Source organism: Arachis ipaensis, chromosome B7 (assembly GCF_059453495.1).
Source record: "Arachis ipaensis isolate K30076 ecotype BB chromosome B7, ASM5945349v1, whole genome shotgun sequence".
NCBI classification, from domain to species: domain Eukaryota; kingdom Viridiplantae; phylum Streptophyta; class Magnoliopsida; order Fabales; family Fabaceae; genus Arachis; species Arachis ipaensis.
Genome location: NC_142442.1, coordinates 133,500,560 through 133,517,680, shown reverse-complemented (window position 1 = coordinate 133,517,680; position 17,121 = coordinate 133,500,560). Strand labels below are relative to the sequence as shown.

Here is a 17,121-nt window from a genome sequence, read left to right as displayed (position 1 = left end):
GCACTTCTTCCGGGATCAAGTAATACTTTTCGGACTATCAAGTTCCCCAATTGAACGGAAATTACAACGGGGTCGTCATAGTTGGTATCAGCACAATTAAAGTCGGTTGAACGGAAAGTCATTTCTGGAAAGTCCTGAACTGGTTGAGGATCTTTAGGGGCATCTGTGATTGTCAACATGGCCCTGTAAGTGCGTTTTCGGGCCGAGCTTGTGTGTCCACCTCCAACGTATCCTCCCGAAATGCAGTTGATAACCCCTTTAGGTTGGGCTGGGGCTTTATCTTTTTCTTTTGATGATGGTCCTGCCGCTGAGGGGTCAGGGCTAGGGGTCGCTCTCTTCTGCATATGCCCTGCGATAAATTTATCAAGGTGGCCTTGTATTGCGAGGCGCTCTAGGAGATCTTTGGCAATCACACATTCATCTATTGTGTGTCTATGTTTCTGGTGAAAGGTACAATATTTAGATTTATAAATGCTTTTTGATTTTGGGTAATTGCCAGCTTTACGGGGAGGCTTAATTAACTTGGAATTGAGTATCTCCTTGATAATGTCATCTCTCTTTGTGTTGAACTGGGTGTATGACTCAAAATAGGAAACTAGTTTAAAGGCTTTCTTGCTATCCCGGGGTTTATCATCATCTTTGCCGGTGGCCGACCTTTCTATTTTTCGTGCTTGCCGAAGTTTTTCAACGTCTATCTGCCCCTTGGCCTTTTCGCGAAACTCTGCCAAAATTTTAGGTTTAGCCACAGCAATTGTCTCCTGAAATTTACCTAGACGAAGGCCACTTTTAATGGCATGGAGATGGACTTCAGGGTGAAGATCAGGAATTCTCATAGCGACCTTTGTAAAATGGGTAATGTAATCCTTCAGACTCTCTTGTGGACCTTGTTTAATGGTCGTCAAATAGTCAGAATCATGCAAATATATTGCCGATGCTGCGAAATGATCTTCAAACTATTTGGCCAATTCCTGGAAGCGCGATATTGAATCTGCAGGCAAAGAGCAAAACCAGTCAAGTGCAGGACCATCTAAAAGGACGGAAAACAATGACATAAAATAGGGTCGGATGCACCGTTAACGATCATAATAAATCAGAATTTTTTTATGTGCTGCTTTGGGTCTCCTAGCCTGTCATATGGTGTTAAGGTCGTCGGCAGGGTGAACTATCTGGGAAGCTGAAAATTCATTATGTCAACTGTGAATGGTCCGGCAGAGTTGTCGCGCTCATCTTCCTCAGCGTCTGGTTGGGTTCCTTCAGTTCGATGGGCCTCCTCATTATCATGTTGAGGTGTTTCAGAAACATGAGTCGGCGCTGATTGACGTTCATTATTTTCCTGTCGGTCATGGTGATCATTGTTGTGCACTATTCGAGCATTAATTAGTTGCGTGATTTGGTTCTGCATTCTTTGATTTTTCTCCGCCATCCGTTGATTCGCTTGCTGAAGCTCGGTCATCATCCGTAGGAGTTCGGATGAGGTAGGGGGAGGAACATCAGCCATGGGTGAATTTTAAGGGTATTTTGGGACCTTTTGCAAATGATATTTCGAGCTTTTTCGGCCCCACGGTGAGCACCAAATGTTCTTACCCGATTAATCCGAAGTATAGGTCATCCTCTGGTGAAAATCGGTAAACTCCTCAGCTGGAACGCGATATACGTCGGCAAGCGGAGGAACAGTGGAGATAGGTACCTGCAAAGGCACTCCAACGCTCAAGTTAGTATAAAATAGATGAGAGTTATTTCTTTAGGAGAAGTTGCATACCTTCTATAGTTTTCTCGTCCGTTTTATACTCTAGTGGACAAGGTCGGCCGTTTCCCTTGGAGTGTAACGTCCAGAGAGAGGATTAATTGTGTATCCGACGTTATCGATTGAATGTTGTTTATGGCTATTATGAATACGTCGGTTATGACTAGAAATTAGACGTTACCGAGCTATAACTTGTAACCGATGTTTACTGGTCAATACTTATTATCGAATCACTCATTTTAAGTCTTTATAAAACTTGCTTGCATGACAAATTAATTCAGTATTTTGTTTTAACTTCGTTATGACCTTTATTTCAACTTAGAAAAATCAAAAGAAGAAATGAAAATACACAAATAATGGTGGGTCCAACTTTATTGGGTCAAAATAGAGAAACTCTCATTTTTGTACATTGAAAAAGTCCACATAAAAACAGATGACATAAACAATGAAAGCAACCATTATCTTTGTATATTGTATTATTGTATATTTCTGATATATACTAGCTAGTTGCATATTACATTCAAATAACATTTCTATTAAAAGTACAGAAAAACTATATTATTATTTAGAGCAAAAATAAAAAATCTTTCTGCTACCAGAATAATCAAACTTGATACTGTTCAAGCTGAACATCTTTGGCGGTCAAAGGCTCATACTCGCCAAGATAAACTTCCAAATGATCCGACAAGGCCGACTTATCAATATTCTGGTGATGATAAGATTTGCAAACAAAATAAAGCACTGTTTGGATCACAAGTCCAAACAAGAACAAATGTGAAAGCAACAAGAAACATAGCAACCCATAAGCCGTTCTATCCAAAGAACTCACCCTCCATCCATGCACAACAAAATTCTTGAACAAAAACTGTACCAAGAAAAACGATATATTAAGCATCAAGAATATGATCACTGACAACCACATCTTCCCCTTGATCAAATCCTTGCTCTTCTTCATCGCTTCGAATCCGTAAGATTCTTCCAACACCGAAACAACGCTGGCTAGCTGCCAGACCACGGTAAGATACAGAAAGCCAATGAAATAAATCAAGCCTACAATGATGAAGATGGCGACGGTGCCGTCACCGGGACCCAATAATAGCAAGAGAATTATAATGACAAGCGCGGTGGCGAAGTTGTAGAGGAAGAAAACGCAGAAGGCACATAGGAAAGTTACCATGAGCCTCTTCCAAACCTTTGGAACGACGCTCATGACTTTCTTGAAGGTGACTTCTCTTGAAGTGTAGATGGAAGCTACGGTGTACACGACGGCGGAGGTGGAGAGGAGAGAGAAGATGAGTAGAAAAGTGAAGTATACGATCTTGAAGAGGAAGAAGGTAACCCATTCTGAAGAAACCATGTCGGAGAGCTTGTTGTATTGAGATGTGCCTTGTGGAGTTTCGATCATTTCTTGGGAGTTGTGCATGATTTTCCTGAAGAGGACATCGGAGATTTCTATGTGGATTAGGAAGATGAAGGAGAGAGGGAGGATTAGGGATAAGGTGATCTTCGTGAAGATCTTTCTCCATGCGATTATCATCTTGTATGATTCCTTGTAGATCCCAAAGAGACCAAGGAACTGCATCTCTTCTTGTTCTTTGTCCATGGCTATGGCTATAGAGAATTTGATTGAAGCTAAGAGAATATATGGGGTAAGGTAAGATTAGAAGAAGAGACCACGAAGAATAATAATATTCATAACAAGAGAACGTGCCAATTGGTGCTATATATATATATATATATATATATAATCGATGACAATTAAATTATTATTATTAGTGGGTTTGGTCTGGTCAATTATTCCCCCCACAACACGTTTGAAATGAATATATATTATGTGTGTTAGTTTTTAATAGTGTCAATTTATTTATTTGGTTATTGACTTTTTTACTTTTATTTAGTAATTAATATTCTATATATATAGCTATCCGGTTTATAAATGAAAAATTTATAAAGAATTTTTATACTTAAAAAATGATATACATTCTCAAAAGTTTGTGTTGATTATTGTGGTGAAGCTGTATAGAACTTTCCGATTTGTTGAAATGAAAAACAAAGGATAGGGTTTTTGCTTAAAAGGAAGAAGACCAAGTCGTCTGGTGTTTAATGCTAAGCGCGGACGCACCGTAACGAATCCAAGATTTTTGTGCGCTCTCTCTTTGGAGTCAAACCTTGACTTTATTTGGTTTTCTCGTCCACATGCTTTCAGGCTTCGTTCGGCCTTCTTTGAATTTTCTTTAACCCCAATCTATTGGCTGACTTGGGATTTGGGAAATAAAAATTTAGAGAAAATTTTGGTAACAAAAAATATCCAGTCATAATTAGTCAAAATTTTTCATAATTTATTTTATTTATATTATTTAATAATAATTTTATTTTTTATTTCACTCTTTTATCATTTTACTTATCATATTTTAATTAACTTTACTTATTAATAATATTAATATAATATTATATCCCTTATTATTAGACATTTTTGTAATTAATACTTAATATTTATTTTTATAATTTAATTTTTATATTTAAGAATATATTAAATATTAATAATAATAATAAGAATGGACGGTAATGATAATATATATTAATTGAGTTAATTGCAATTAATTCTTTATTTCTCTTAAGGCATTTAATATCAACTAATAGAGATACAAAAAAAATCATTAACTCTTTGTTTCCGTTAAGGCATTTTAATTACACTTACTTTTTTGTAATATATACCTTCCATTAATTCAATTATGATCATTAAAAAATCATGACTCTAATACCATTGCAAGCACAATAGTGTATAAGCCAAAAACTTTTACAAGAAGTCGCATTTATTGTAACACCCTATCACACAGGGCTTTACACCTATGATGTAAAACAGAAGTAGCGAGGCGCTACGATCTCTAAAAATAAAATACATACATATAATAGTAGAAAGAATATAATAAACTAGGAGCCTTGAAAATTGGGTAAAACAAAAATTCGTAAAATAAAAAGTGCAACGCTCAGGACGTAGAATTGCTTGTGTGCTAAGAAACCTGAAAGTTAAGGATAAGAATAAGCGAAAGAGTAAAAGAAGGCAAAGGAATACAACATAACTAGCTCCTGACTCAGCCTGCGAATCCAAAGGCTGGCCAGAGGATATATATATAGGTATCCCAAAATACATCAAAATACCAAAATGAGTTCCTATCTCTCCCTCAACCTCTAAGAGGAACAGCATACACAAGTTACTTGGAGAGTAAACTAAACACATATATACATATATATATAAACAGGAACCCAAAATACACCCAGGTGCTACTCTGCTTCAAAGATCCAGGCGCCTAGCGAGGAGCCTCTCGACCTGCATCTGAAAACAACAACATAGTATGGGATGAGAACTGGAGGTTCTCAGCATGGTAAAGGTGCCACGCGTATAATAAATAAGGTCCTAGGAATGCCAGAGGCAATCCTAGAACTCCGTTATCACAATTACAGAACTTAATCTCTAAGTAAAAGCCATAAATAGGGGTAGGTGTTCTAAGTACACTATAATCTTTTGTCTTAAACTTAACACCTAACACTCAACCCATTCACCATTCCTCCATCTCTCCGTCTTCCATAAATTCAACAGAGACAAGCAACCAAACAAATTCACGCACAAATAATAAGCAGATAGTGCAAATAGTAAGAATAGCAGGTAACAGGACATATATGTTCAATTAGGCAATCTCAGATAATGCATAGCAATCACACAAACAAATGCACATGATGCATGTCTGTCCTATGGCTGATGAGGCTCATCTGTCGGTTATCCAGCCAACCCGACAAGTCCGAAAACCTTAGACTGTCCCCCGTCGCGCATCTCCAAGAGTCTATGCATAGATTTCACAATCAATTATCATTCAAATCACTCAATGGGGGCTATCCATACCCGGGAATTTATACGTGTCCGGTCACCCTTACGACGTAGGTTCAACAGAGTATCGAGATTCAACCTGGAACATGTGATGGCGAGCCACGATTCTGTTACCCAGGGAAACTCGTATCTCAGATATCATTCATAAGCCATTTCATATTTATAGTAATTATTTAATCATCCATCAAAGCCATGGCATATTAACTTCATTCATTAACCACTTTTCTTTCCCACTTTTCATCACATTTATCTCTTTCTTTACTCCCAAGTTACCTTAAATTCCTAACTTCATTTAACTACTGGACTTGGTACTATACTTTAAGTCTTAAAAGGAAGAAAATGGAGGTTTAGAAGGAAAATTTTGGTTTAGAACAGCTAAAATCCGGATTTGCAGCAGGCGGTGGTCACGCGTACGCGTATGCCCCGCACACGCATGGAGCGAACAGCAAGTCACGCGTACGCGTGATCATGCGTATTAGCTTTTCACGCGCACGCATGGCTTCTCGCGCATGCGTCGCTAAAATGCCACGCCACGCATACACGTGGGCCACGCGTACGCGTGGATGGACGTTTTCCCAAAATGCAGAATGCCTAGAAAAGTTGTTACAACCAGATTTTGTGACCTTGCAAGCACAGTTTTTATACCAAACTTCCATCGTCCATAACTTCCTCTACAAAATTTCGTTTTTCACAAAATTAGTATCGTTTAAAAGCTTATAAAATCATCTTTCATTTGAAACAAAGCACAATTCCATCCAAAATTTGAGGGGTAAGTTATGAACTTTCAAAGTTCACCAAAATTCACTTTTTACCATTTCACTTCCAAACCTCATTTTCACCAATTCCATATTCCTTACCATGAATACCTACATATCATTAACATATAAGCCCATTTCATTAACAACCTCTACCAAATTACCTTTAACCAATTCAATAAGTCTTAACCACCAATCTATATCAACATATATCTACACTTTACATATATTATCCCTTCAACACATACATCAACTCTTTATTAACACATATCAACATCTTCATCAACCCCTCATTAATGATCTCAAGCACACATATTTAATACTAACAAATCATGATCATAACTTCCAACACTAGCTCAATCACAAGAATACATACTCAACAATTTCAACAACTCACAAATTCCAATACAAGTTCATCCATAAATTTATCCAACAACTTCACAAGACTAATCATGTAATGCAACTAACCAATTCAACTTAACCTATGGTTCTTCTAGTCTAGGTTTTCACAACACTTTAAATGTTAAACGCGTGAAACCTAAACCATACCTTGGCCGTTCACTTTATTCCACTCAAGGCAGCCTCACAAGCAAGAACCCAGCCCCCTCCAAGCTCAAATAGACTAGCCACCAATCGAGCTTGAATCACCAATATCCCTCCAAATACTCACTTTTCACTTCCAATGCATATATGATCTTAATTCATACCTAATACACACATATATTACAATTTCAGATTTTACCTAATTGATTAAAATTAAATTTAAGTTTAGGAAACCTTACCGCTTCTACACATGTAGCAACTCAAATCCAGTAAGCTCTACAAGCTAAATCGAACCTAGAACATCAAAATTGAACGATTTTTAACATAATTGTTCATGAATTTTCGAAATTGGGAGAAGCTGGCTGAGAAGGAAATAGTGAGTTACCTTCCAAATCATTCCATGGGTTTCGTAAAGCTCGTCGCGGCGAACGCGTAGCCGCAAACGGTTCGTTAATCGGAATTCCGGATTAAAAGTTATTGATAAATCAAATTTTGGGTGATGATTTGAAAGTGTAAGGCCCACATCGGTTGGGGAGGGGAACGAAGCATGCCTTATAAGGGTGTGGATACCTCTCCCTAGCATGACGTGTTTTGACGAGTGAGTGTGGGGGGCTTCGGCTAGCATCCCTATCGTCAAAAGTAAAATCGTGAGGCCTTGTATGCCAAAGCGGACAATATCGTGCTAGCGGGTGGTCTGGGCTGTTACAGATGTTATCAGAGCCGGAACCCGGATCGATGTGCCAGCGAGGGTGCTGGGCTCCCTTAAGGGGGTGGATTGTAAAGCCCACATCAGTTGGGGAGGGGAATGAAGCATGCCTTATAAGGGTGTGGATACCTCTCCCTAGCATGACGCGTTTTGACGAGTGAGTGTGGGGGGCTTCGGCTAGCATCCCTATTGTCAAAAGTAAAACCGTGAGGCCTTGTATGCCAAAGCGGACAATATCGTGCTAGCGGGTGGTCTGGGCTATTACAGCGGACAATATCGTGCTAGCGGGTGGTCTGGGCTATTACAGAAAGCTTCACACGTTCTTCCTCCCTTTGCTGAGCTTTCAGCGCTGTTCAACATGCAAAATGAGAGAGAGGGATCTGAGCTCTCTTTATTAAGTGAGTAAGTTGGGCCCACAGGCCCGGTTCGGGTCCAGTTCGATCGGTTCGCCCCGTTCGTTCCAATTTTGGGCCAAATTTTTTGAATTTGGTGTCAAAATTCTCGTTTTAACGAGCTCTATCTTATTTTAATATTAGATTTATATTTTTAATTTTCCTGATTAAAATTCGATTTATTGACTAATTATTTACCGATTTTAGCGGGGTTTATATTTATCATTGCAAATAATATGGCATTTGAATTTGACTTTAATACGGTACCTATGGTAGAAGGTGGTGATGAAGAATTTGAACAACAGACGGACTCACCCGACGAGGTTATTCTCAGTCAACCAATTTTCAAGAATATGGAAAACACACGAACTTTGATGAGGTATAGTAATAAACTGATTTAATTTTTTTTTTTGTATTTTTATGTACATTTATAATTATATTGTACTAACTAAGTTCATACATATAACATTCATATGTTCATATACATAATATCCATAATTACATACAACTAACATCTAAAATTTAAATTCATGTTTATTAGATATTACATCCATACACATCATTTTTTAGTTATTGCATAAGTAACTATAAAGTTAACACAGATATTTTTAAATTTTATCATAATTGAATTTAAAAAAAATATCAAATTTTTAAATTAATTTATTCAATTGATAAATTTATTAATAACATCCATAAATTCATACACATAACATCTATTATTTTATGATAATAACATCCATAATTTGTACTCATAATATTCATAATTCCATACCTATGATGTCTGTAATTAATAAATTTTTATAATTAATATTATCAAATTTTAAACTATACGTCTTATTGTATTTTCTAAATTATCTCATGTGTGCACTAATAGGTCATGATTTTAATTATTTTAATATTTTTATTTAATATTCATATGTATGCTTATTTATTGATTTTAATATGATGAGTTAATAATTATTTTTAAAAATTTATTTTTTAATTTTTATTTATATTTTATATTTTATTTTTTATTTTTAATAGTCTATATGTAAAATATAAGTTGTATGGTAAAAATTGTTAAAAATTTTTAATTTAATTTTCATATTTTTTGTAAAGAATTATTGCATTTTAATAGATAATAATGTGATTGAGAGATGTTAGGAATTTGATTTAAAAAAAATTAAAATTAATTTTAAAAATAATATTAATGACTCCAAATAGATAACAAAATAGTAATAAGTAAAAAAAAGATAAATAATAAAAAGATGTTTGCCATTTACTTATTAAAAAAATAAAAATTTTTATTTGACATTTTTATATTATAATTATTCTTTAGATAGCTAGCAGTACTCAAAAATTTAATATACTCCCTTCGTTGCGTATGAAATTTGTATGGATCAAAACTCTGGAAGGATTAATTAATTAATCTATTATCCTATTTTTAACTTTGAAGGACAAATTTATGATTTTAAATTTTTGAATGATGACTTGTCCTGCTGCCTATTTTATTAGTTAGGAACTAGATTAAGAGTTTATTATTATTAGAGTATAGCATCGCATGAGATGTGGTCTAGTTAGTCTTTATAAGAGCTTGATTAACTCCACTTATATTATTTAACTTGTCGGATTGAATTAAATGCATTCAATAATAAATAATATGGTGTTGTTTCTAATTTTTTATTTTTTCGTGCTGAGGTATAATATGTATTTTTTTTTTTTTTGTCAATAAGTATAATATGGTTTATCTTGTAATTCTTTTGTTTTTATGGGAGCCCAACGCATTCAATTTTCTTTTTCTAATATTAGCGGGTAACGAATTTTGTATCCAATAAAGAACAACCAAAAAAATTTTCTATATCAAACAAATTAGTCCCTATTAAAAATATTCATTACTTTTTAGATCTGATAAATTAATTTTTAATAAAATATATTAAAAAATTAGTTTATTATTATTTAAAATATAAAAAATTTAATCTTTGAATTATATTTTTTAAAAAATTAAAAACTAATTTATCACTTTTTAATAAATGTTGAGGATACATTTATTTTTTTATTTTTATCCGATATTAATTTGTCTAATATTTTAAAAAATCAAGAACCAATTTATTAATTTTTGTAGTTAGAAATTAATTTATTATATACACAATTGTTAGAAACAAATTTAAATATCACTCAGTTTGTTTTATATAAAATAGTAAAACACATAGACGATTAATGGGAAAAAGTTACTTATTTTTTTTAAAAAAATAACATTTATATCATTTTTATATACATTTCTTTTATATATTTTTTATGATATATAAGATAAATCTTTTTTTTTTCTCACTTCTTATCAATAATTTCTATTATTACAAATAAAAAACACTTAAAAAATATACACAATGTTATATATAATATTTTTCAATTTTTTTTATTATCATGACTCGTGAAATATCAGGCTTTTGGCTCAAGTTAGTTGGCTATTTTTCTATTATAACTTTATAAGGCTGATTAATAGGTAGAATTTAATTTTCATATGCTGAAAATTTAATTATAAGTATATGTAATATACTAATATTACATTAATTAAAATAATTATTTTTTTTTCTAAAAAACATTTTTCACTTATTCTCCCCAGTCCCCACTGTCTGATCCTTTCCCGTTCCGAAACCCAGCCAGCCACCGCCGTCAGCCACTTCCGCTGTCCACAACCACTGTCTGCCTCCATGTAAGTACTGCTTTCTGCTTCCATGTGATCTCTTTCAAATCTTGTTTTTCTTCTCTGTTTTCCTTCGCTCATAAAAAAAGAGAATGGTTTTTGTTTCTTTCACCGAATCACTGTGTATGTGATTGATTCAATTTCTATTATAATTAACTCTTTAGTCACTTCTTGCTTCTCACACTCACATGAGTTGGTCCCCTTGCTTTTCTCTTTAGAACTTGGACCAACAATCTCCATGAGTTTCACTCAGCCATTTATCCCCTTAACTTGAAGTAAACTTCCATTTGAAATTCCGAAGATTCGTTAGAAGAAATTGTTGTTGTTATTGTTGTTGTTGTTGTTGTTGTTGTTATTATTATTGTTTGGTTTCCCACGGTATCCTTGGCCTGCTACTAATCTTTTGCAGATCGGAATTCCATTAAAGGTTTGCTGAGCAATGCACAAGGCGAGATTCGCCCGCGTAAGCAGGCGAGTGAGCTAAGCTAACCACTCGACCAGCCCAAATTGGTTATTATTATTTATTATTTATCCCCAAAAGGTTCATAGTTATAATGTGTGATTTTAATCTTGCATAAACTGCCATATTGACGTTCTAAATATTAGTTCATTGGCAAAATAGTCCTTACTTTGGGTGGATTTGTCAAGCAGAATTGGGTAATGAATATGTGAAGGACTATTTTTTGGGAACTAATCTTTGGAAGGTCAAAATGATGATTTTACTATTGTGAATCCGTTGCCATTCCTAAGTATGACTTCGCTTCTTTTTTCTTCTTTTTATGATTTTTGACTTACTGAGATGCACATGCTTTCTTAATTTAGAGTTCTGGTAGCCTTCCCCTCAAGAGCCATAGAAGTTGTCTCCATGGCTATGCCTACAAGGGCCCTCTTCCAGGATTCGCTGCGATCCAAAAGCACCCCACTCTTCAAATTCATGTTGTTCCTCTTTTTACTGTCTATGGTATAGAACAACAAACTATTCTCTCATTGTTTGCAACTTCCTTTACCTTGCTTTTGTCCTCTTCATTGGAGTGAAAGTGAAAATACTCTAAACTCAATACTTGAATTCACCAACATTGATCAGTTTCCTAGCTAGATTTCTCATTTATCAGTAAACCCTCTTATTTATTTTAATTTTTTCTTTGATGTCTGGCATTATTTCCACTAGGTGCTGGGACATGAAACTGTGGAAGTGGAGCACTACCCGCTGGTTGTGAGTACTTGGCCATTTGTTGAGGCCGTTAGAGCTGCTTGGAAGGTTGCTGATGGTGGTTCAACAGCTGTGGATTCTGTGGTTGAGGGTTGCTCAACTTGTGAGGAACTGAGATGTGATGGAACAGGTGCAAACTGAAACTATTTCGAAGATAACTTGGATTTTTTTAATAAGTAACACGTTTTCTTTTTCCTCTTGGTTAATTGCTTGGTTGGGCTACTGATTGTTCTTCATCATATTTGAGTCATTGTGTATCGAATTTATTTTGATTAACATGTTTTTCAACTCTTATTGAGTGTTTGATTATAATAATACTTTACCTAAGAGGTTTCATAGAGTGCACTATAAACAACTTGCTTCTCTTTTTGCTTCATCGTAGAATATCATTTAGATTGCTTCAAACAACCAGTTTGTTAGATTGTTTAGCATTGCACACAATCTGTGTGTTTTTCTGCTTGATATAATAACTATTCAATTTCATTGGAGGATTTCATATCGATGATAAAGCTTGTTTAGTTGGGGATTTATTAAATTTTTTTTTCAATTTTGTCATATATGGAAGGGGAAGAATAGATTTCAATGCTGTTCTCTATACTGAGATTTTCTCTTCTGGAATTTTTTTTCCCTGCCTTCTGCATATCTTGTTCCAAAAAGTTGGTCCGGGTGGAAGTCCAGACGAGAATGGAGAAACTACAATTGATGCTCTGGTCATGGATGGGGTAACGACCAATTACCATGTTCTATAGTAATTGAATTTATTAGTATTTTCTCTTTCTTGTGATACATTTTTGTGTATCGGCATGACTTTTGGTCCAATCTTCCTCTAAGGAGATACATAGGCGACTATGGAAGTAGGAGCTGTCGGTGCCATGAGATATGTAAAGGATGGAATCAAGGCTGCTAGGTTAGTAATGCAACATACTGAGCACACATTGCTGGTAGGAGAGAAAGCATCGTCATTTGCGATATCAATGGGTCTTCCAGGACCCACAAACCTGAGTTCATCAGAATCTATAGAGAAGTGGGCTAAATGGAAAGCTAATAACTGCCAACCCAATTTCTGGAAGAATGTCTTACCTGAAAACAGCTGTGGTCCTTATCGCCCGACAAGTTACCTGGAGCATACCGACGAAACGTGCTTGAAGACTTATCCGATGCAAACTACTGATTTAAGATTTCTTGATCTTGGTCATCGGATCCATGATACTATATCAATGGCCGTTATTGATAGAGTAAGATTTTCATAAGAAATAACATAAAAGTTTATCACTTTTATATCTCATATCGCCGATGCAAATAACTTTTTATTTGGCATAGATGGGACATACTGCTGTTGGCACATCGACTAATGGGGCGATGTTCAAGATTCCTGGCAGGTATGCTTGTCAAAGCCAAAAATTTAAGCAGGCATATCTTTTCATTTCTTCAATGACTGGTTTTCTTTCTTTTTTAGCCAATTTTTGTCTTCCTTTTGTAAGATGCACTTGTGATTTATTTATATGTTTTCTGTTGTAAGAAGTGCATACTAACTCTCATATTTGCAAAACTTAATCTGTTATCTGGACTCTTATTATACTGAAGTTTCTTTTTATTTTATTATTTGCTTACAGGGTAGGTGACGGTCCGATAGTTGGATCGTCTGCATATGCTAATGAAGAAGTTGGTGCATGCTGTGCAACTGGGGATGGTGACATCATGATGCGCTTCCTTCCATGGTACCATACTGCTCCAAACTCCATAGTTTTTAACTGGTGTAGATCAATATCTAATTTGAGTTGCCTTTAGTTTTATTTTATTTTTAAACATTCAGCAGTAAAATCAGAAGTGTTGCTCCTGACGAAATTTGGTCTATTCATGTAGAGAGCAATGTCTGATCTTTCCAATATAAATTGAAGGCACAGAGATATGTAACAAATTGGCTTGATTCTGAAATGCAACAATGTAGTGCCATTCTGATAATACTAGTTCAGAGAAGCGTAAGAAAAGAACATAGCAATGATAGAGAGACAAGCTGGAAAAGAATAAAAAATGTGTTATTCAATTCTGTACTCTAGAACCATTTTGATCTGCAGAAAAAGTTAGTATTTATAGAGGATAAATGTTTTCTATACTTTCTTGCCCCGCATACTGAGCTGATATTCACGTCTTTACCATTGAATGGAAGTCATGGGTCATCAAGTTCACATGAAATTGGTCCCACACCCATCCAATGGTAGAGAAATGTTTGTTTGCTCTGTGTATAAAGTAAAAGTCAGTACAAATAACAGATTTCTTTATAAAGACTCAAATTGAGTGTTTTCGAGAGTCTCTGTTGAAGTTCCTTATATATATTCTTGCCTCCATTTCCTTATCAACCTTTAATACACAACCATATTCAATAATCGTCATTGAATTGCTAATTTTGTTTAAGGGAAATATTGGAAACCAACTTTTTCTAGCCACAATGAGCCAACATTTTTCTTTCCCTTTAAATTTCTCTCATCTCCCCTTAATCCTTATTCATCCACTATTCTGTTGGCAGATTACTGGTTCATAAAAAGTTGGTTTCCTCATAAAACAGGTTACGTTATATGGAAACTTTATGGAGACAAGAGTTTGTTGGTATTTGGAAACTTTATAAAGGCGAGACTCTGTTGAATTCTTTTACAGCACACTTTCCTAGCCCGTTAAAATAAGTGAAAGTAAGAAGAGAATGAACAGAGTATTGAGGGAATTTAGAACTATATCTAGGCCTGACTCTGCTGGACTCTTTCATAGCACCCTTTTCTTTGATAAAACACTTGCCTCTGTACTTTGTAGTTGTTTGTACCTGATCTTGAAATTCGAACTCCTTGCAGTAGAAGCTTAGAAACTAGGACGTAGAAACAGTATAATTGAAGTTAAGGTATAACATGGTACTTCTGGCCACCAGAATGATTTCCATGACACTATGACAGTGAACATTACGTGGAAGCAAGTCGTCATTCATGATTGCATATGTTATGATAAGCAACTTCATCTCCATGATATTAACCATGTGATTACATAAACATAACCTTAATGTTACGAAGCCTAGGATGCTTAGATGGACGAGTAGTCACACAAGATTAGCTAGGATTAGGAAAGATTGCATCAGAGAGTGTCTTGCAGTGTCAACTATTGAAAAGGTGATAGAATCATATCTTACATGGTATGAATATATTCAGAGAAGGTATGTCATGTAATGAGGAAATTATTAAAAGAGATCTAAAAATAAATGGTTTAAACACTGATGATGATTATGATAGGGTATTGCAGTGTCGTTTGATCGATATAGCTGACTCCATTTAATAGAGCAAGACTTAGTTATTGTTACACGTTTTTGACAACTTTGTTAAAATTTGTTAATCTTGAGAATTTACCATTATGGTGAACACACCTAATCCATCATCTGGAAATGTAAATGGAAACCCTTTTCCCCACTTCCATACAGCTTGAACTGAAAATAGACACTACTGTGTTGGTAATTCTATAGTATGGTTTACACACAGATTTATAGGGCAATTTGCCGGGGTTTGATTCATATATCTAACCCCTCGTAGTGACACAAGGCTTTGTTGTTGTCATAGTAGTCATCGTCCTTGTGTAGTTACAGCTTTAATTTCTAGTTTGTATGTGTTTCCTCTTAGTGTGTTTTCTTTTACAAATATCAAGATTAACAACAACCATATTCAATTTCAGTTATCAAGTTGTTGAAAGCATGAGGTTGGGAATGAATCCGGAACTTGCTGCGAAAGATGCAATAGGGGGAGTAGCAAGAAAGTTTCCAGATTTTATGGGAGCCATTGTTGCTGTTAACAAAAAGGGGGAACACCGGAGCTTGCCATGGATGGACATTTCAATACTCAGTGAGGAGCCCTGCAATGAAAGATGTGCAAGTCTTTACTGTGCTACCCTGAAAGGTAGAACACTATTCAATAAATTAGCCTTACAAATGTTAAGGTTAGTTAGTAAATTGGGGACTCTAAAGTGTGAAATATCGGGAATGTTAGAGAATTTGGTGTTTTACTTAGATGTGGGACTATTATGCAAATATGCGATACGCCAGGAGCGAATTGCAAATAACTATTATAAAGTATAAAAATACTTGATTTTGAAGTTTACCACGTGTGTAATTTCGTAATTTCACACGTTTAATAGTAAGGAGGATAGCTGCAAATGTTCATTGTGAAGAAGCCACCATCAATTTCCCGCTGTAACTTCTCACAAGATAACATATTAGCTGAAACAGTTGTTTTCATGTGAAGTTCATAGTTGAGGGCCATTAAATGAAGTTGATAGATGAAAATCTTTACGAAGATCTTCATATTTAGCCAAACTTATCAAATTATTTAACAGTTTTCAACTTCAACTTCACATGAAGACAAATATACACGAGTTTTTACCAACATATTAATATCAATCATTAACTTGTGCATAAGCCATGAGACTTCGATTGAGAGGATCTTGCAAGTTTGAGGATAATTTGAGAGTAAACTAAACTAACCAGTAACCACCACAAGCTTTGAGTGGTGCATTGGACACTGATAGTGTAGGTCGGAAGGTTGTTGAGGCAGTGGCAGCCTGAGGGCGAAGCTGACGGAGACAATTAACAATTGGATACTTTGAAGAAACAAAAGTTTCTTTATAGATAATTCTTTTATGGATAATTTTGTTAATTTTTTATTTTTTTATGGATAAAAATAATAATTTATTCAAGTTGAAACCATAAAATGTACATATACTGTAGATTATTTGTAGTGTTATCGTTGGTATCAACTACTTAGTAGGAATAGATTGACACCATTAATCTCACGCTAAATATTGCAATATTTAAGGCTTTGCACTCCACTTTCAAAATCAATGTGCTTTAGTATTTTTATTACTTTAAATTAATTAATGTTTAATTTTAAATTATAATTTCATATATCTTAAATAATTTTAACCAATCTAGTCAAATTAAACTAAACAAATTTTATTAAAAAATTTTTAATAACCATTCATTATAGATAAAAACAATATATATATATATATAGTAATTAATTTAGTGTCTGATTTTTAGTATACATATAATATTTTTTTATATATTTTTATTTGTTTTGAAAAATATTTTTTATGAAAAATTTTCTGATTTTTGCATAACCTTTCATGCAAAATTATAAGAAAAGATTGAAAATTAAATTTTTTTAGCTAATAATCAGCTAACAT

General features: G+C 34.5%; 1 protein-coding gene and 1 pseudogene across 2 annotated transcripts; one reads left to right on the top strand and one right to left on the bottom strand.

Annotated features, from left to right (window-relative positions):
• Window positions 1-2,090: 2,090 nt before the first annotated feature.
• On the bottom strand, window positions 2,091-3,585 carry LOC107605982 (uncharacterized). The gene has a single exon (XM_016307943.3). It carries the CDS (start codon window positions 3,345-3,347, stop codon window positions 2,349-2,351), a length of 999 nt encoding a protein of 332 aa, XP_016163429.1. The 5' UTR covers window positions 3,348-3,585; the 3' UTR covers window positions 2,091-2,348.
• Window positions 3,586-10,581: 6,996 nt separating this feature from the next.
• Window positions 10,582-16,037, top strand: LOC107605981 (putative isoaspartyl peptidase/L-asparaginase 3; annotated as a pseudogene). Its single transcript, XR_015892413.1, has 9 exons — window positions 10,582-10,712; window positions 11,113-11,174; window positions 11,526-11,664; window positions 11,872-12,043; window positions 12,571-12,635; window positions 12,756-13,148; window positions 13,234-13,292; window positions 13,527-13,631; window positions 15,616-16,037. The product of XR_015892413.1 is annotated as a putative isoaspartyl peptidase/L-asparaginase 3 (transcript).
• Window positions 16,038-17,121: the final 1,084 nt, after the last annotated feature.